The 3,942-nt window shown below is 39.4% G+C and overlaps 1 protein-coding gene across 1 annotated transcript in view; it reads left to right on the forward strand.

Moving 5' to 3' along the window:
* Nucleotides 1-1,381: 1,381 nt before the first annotated feature.
* The window catches only part of LOC139648106 (stonustoxin subunit alpha-like), a 3,769-nt gene continuing 1,208 nt past the window's right edge, over nt 1,382-3,942 (forward strand). The window contains exons 1-2 of the mRNA XM_071524168.1: nt 1,382-1,472; nt 3,009-3,942. The exon at nt 3,009-3,942 is cut by the window's right edge and continues 536 nt beyond it. Of these exons, the coding sequence (XP_071380269.1) occupies nt 1,382-1,472; nt 3,009-3,942 (1,025 nt within the window). The remainder of the gene's footprint in view (nt 1,473-3,008) is intronic.

The raw sequence follows: 3,942 nt of genomic DNA on the forward strand, positions 1-3,942 counted from the left end.
GTTAAACTGAAAATATGGAATTTGGAAATCTCAACAAAATATAAAGCTAAACACAAACAGACCCGGGATTTATGTGCGTTCGTATTACACAGTGAAATTACCAGTCAACTCCATATGTGATAGAATTAACAGACATGTAGAGATGTACCAATGGACTTAACTTATGGATAAAGAAATAATGTTAACAGTGACAAATAATGCGGTCAAACCCACTTTGTCACAGATCTAAACCTGTTGAAACAAGACTAAGAGTCTAACAGCTCCGCGACACTGAATTTTGTGGAAGCGTCTCTGCCTGGAATCGAACTCGGGTCTCCTGCTTGAGAGTCTGCAGTCCAACTCTCTGCAGGCCATGTGACCCATAAAGTGGCGAACAGACCGAGCGAGAAGAGCAAGTGAGTGTCCAACAGGATTTTACTATGGTGTGCAAACTGAAAAATATGCTTAACTGCTAATTATCAAATTGTGTGCTTTGAAACTCGCCCTGAGAGAAACTCCAGCAGAATTATGTAGGGTAATGTCATGGAGATATGAATATAATTCACCTCATAACAGACCATAACAGACATGAAAAAAGCTTTACATGCAAAATTGAGCAATGTCCTCTACACCTGTAAATTTATCAGGGGATGCAAAAATGAATGTGCAAAACAGTTATTAGTCAAATTGTGCCCCGCCAGCACCCTTGCACCCAACTCACCATGAGAGTCCAAACCAAATCATATAATCAATAATAATCAAAGTCCAGTAGAATTATGTAAAGGTTACAGGGGTGCAGGAAGGTGTCAGGGGGAGGGGTCAGTAGGAGAGGGCATCCGACAGGATATAAGGAGTCATGCAACATCACAGATCATCACACTGGAAGCTCCAGCTGGAAGCCAATAAGACTCGCTAGCAGCAAGCATCTCTGCTTACCAACACAACTTCTCTAGGTGAGAACATACTGGGTGGGGGGAGGGAGAGAGAGAGAGAGAGAGAGAGAGAGACTTTTACTGATCATAGACTGATTTACTCTAGTCTATGTATTGTAATCCTGTCAGAGAGACAAGCAGGAAGCAGACTGCAATGACAGGATGTGAGAGAGAGAGAGAGAGAGAGAGAGAGAGAGAGAGATTAACTAGGACTTTTACTGATCTCCATTCTATGTATTGTAAACCTGTTAGATTTTTGACATTGACTTGACATTTTATACTGGGAAATATTTCTAAGGCCAACAAACTCTGTCTTTCAATCTGTCTCTCTCTCTCTCATGTTTTTGTCTTCCCCTCCGTGTTACTTGTTTGGCTTGTGAGACTATCAGAGTGCTACTTCAGATAGTTTCATCAAATGTTGAAGGCCGTATCTTATTGGCTTGACCCATGTTTCCCCACAGGTTGGAGACATGTCCACAGATAGCATGGCGGTTGCTGCCCTCGGTCGGCCTTTCACCTTAGGAATGCTGTATGACTCTCGGCAAGATAGAGTGATCCCAGGTAAAACTTGGCTGAGACTACATTAGAATAAGATAATTAAACTTTTCTACTAGTCAAGGTATCTACTTTTTGCAGCTTTATTTACAGGGATGTCAAAATCATTTCATTAGGCTGTCCAGAGTAGTCAGAGTAGAAAATCTGATAGAATTCTTCAATTTAGTAACCAGAATAAAGATTTGACTTAAATGGTGCACCATTTGGATTTCATTAGGACACAGTTAGCAGTTAATCGTTAAGCATAAATGTGAAGTATAAATTCTATATTATGTAAGCATTGGCGAAAGGATATAATTTATTATCTCGTGAACAAAGACTGCAGTAATTTTCTGAAATAGAGAGATGTCTTGACTGTCTCTATTTTGATGGGTGGGGTAACACCATGCCTTTAATATGAGTTTTGTAGTAATAATAATAATAACAATAATAATAATAACAACCACAACAACAACAATAATACAGTTTTTTACAGGTACATAAAATTGAATGTCATCTGCATAGCAGCAGGAAAGAAATGTTATGACAATGACCAAGTGGCCGCATATAGATACAGAATAATAAGGGGCCTAGAATAGAACCTAGAGGAGAATGGAGAATTACCCAGAGCAACAGTGAAATGCCTATTAGAAATATTAAACATGGACCAGGTGAGAGTAGTTAGAGGGAATAATTTCAATGAAGAAGAAAAGATCAGCATATAAATAAAAGACTTATTATACAAAGACCTCACATAAGGAGACCACACCTAACAATTACAGCTTAATGCAAAGTCCCAAGATCCTCTGAAACCACTACATGAACCTAATGAAAATTTCTAAATCAAGATGTTGAAATGCATGTAGAAAAATGAATGCTTCAAAAGTCTTAACCCATCTGCACATTTTGCATGTGGTACTATTAAATGATTTGAAAATGCATTCCTTTCAGGACTGCCAATCACTTATCTCTAATCATTTGATAATGGATTTTGTAACGCTATCCTTGAACTGCAGTTTACAGCACATTCATGAATACTGATTCAATCCTTATATCATCTTTCATTTGCTGTTGATGAAATACTGCAGTTCCAATACATCATGGCATTTGTTACAGCAGTGGAACATTGTCACTTTTGGCAATACCCTTTCTTAACTGAAATTTGCGACATATTATACCGTTTTGTATGCATTTTGTAGCCCCCTTTGTTTTACCCACTCTCATCCACTCTCATCCAATTTATTTTACTCCAGAGTTTGTTCCGCTTTGAAAGTAACTGGCAACAACTTAAGGGGATTTATACTTTTTGAAAGCAGCCACAGTATATACAGTTATGTGAAAAAGAATATTCAATAGACAAAATCTATTGATTATTCAGTTAAGACTGCACCAAGTTCTTTGGCGTATATATGCTTGGTATTTCAGTCTCCCACAAACTACACCAACCCATCTGCTTTCTTGAGAGATACAGATTAGGATTGTGCTACTATTTAATAACAGAATGTTCTTGATGCCCTGCTATTCCTGCTTTAACAGACAGCTGATGTTTTTCATTCTCTCTAGGTTTCACATTGTGGGATGATAAAGCTCTAGAAGAGAACACTGTTGATAGCCCTCAACAGAGCAGTGCATTTGAAATCATTGCATCTGACACCATTGAAGACAAGTCTTCTCTGTTGAATGTGGAGGCTTCTCTGAAAGCCAGTTTCCTCAGTGGACTGGTTGAAGTTGGAGGCTCTGCCAAGTATCTGACTGATACAAAGAAATTCCAGAATCAGAGCAGAGTAACACTTCAGTACAAAGCTACCACAAAGTTCAAACAGTTGTCAGTGAATAATCTTGGAACCAAAAACATGCAATGTAGAGATGTTGTTGAGAAAGGCCTGGCAACACATGTAGTCTCAGGCATCCTGTATGGGGCAAATGCTTTCTTTGTATTTGACAGTGACAGATTAGAGGGTAGCAATGTTCAGGACATCCAGGGCAGCATGGAAGTGATAATAAAGAAGATTCCCACTGTTGAAATTGGGGGGCTGACTGACGAAGAAAAAGCCATGAGCAACAATTTCTCCTGCAAGTTCCATGGGGACTTCCATCTTGAAAACAATCGTACAAGTTTTGAAGATGCAGTGACGACCTACCAGCAACTTCCAAAACTACTGGGAGAAAGCGGAGAGAATGCTGTTCCACTGAAGGTCTGGCTAACGCCCTTGAAGGATTTGGATCCCAAAGCTGCTCAGCTGTTCAGTGAAATCAGCGTTGGATTAGTTAGGAAAGCTGAAAATGCTCTAGAAGGCTTGAGTCAACTGGAAATGAGATTCAATGATTCTCTTGAAGACAAAGTAGCGAAACACTTTCCACAGATTCACGACAAGTTCAGCAACTTCAAAAAACTGTGCAATGATTACACATTTACCCTCCGACAGACCATGGCGAAGAAACTTCCATCCATCCGGGGGGGTGAAGAAGATGAGAGTGCACTAGAAAAAGTCTTTGA

This window comes from Centroberyx affinis, unplaced genomic scaffold, assembly GCF_046629955.1.
Source record: "Centroberyx affinis isolate AG114_WGS23_722 - 3 ecotype Tasmania unplaced genomic scaffold, CSIRO-AGI_Caff_v1 ptg001160l_1, whole genome shotgun sequence".
Taxonomy (NCBI): domain Eukaryota; kingdom Metazoa; phylum Chordata; class Actinopteri; order Beryciformes; family Berycidae; genus Centroberyx; species Centroberyx affinis.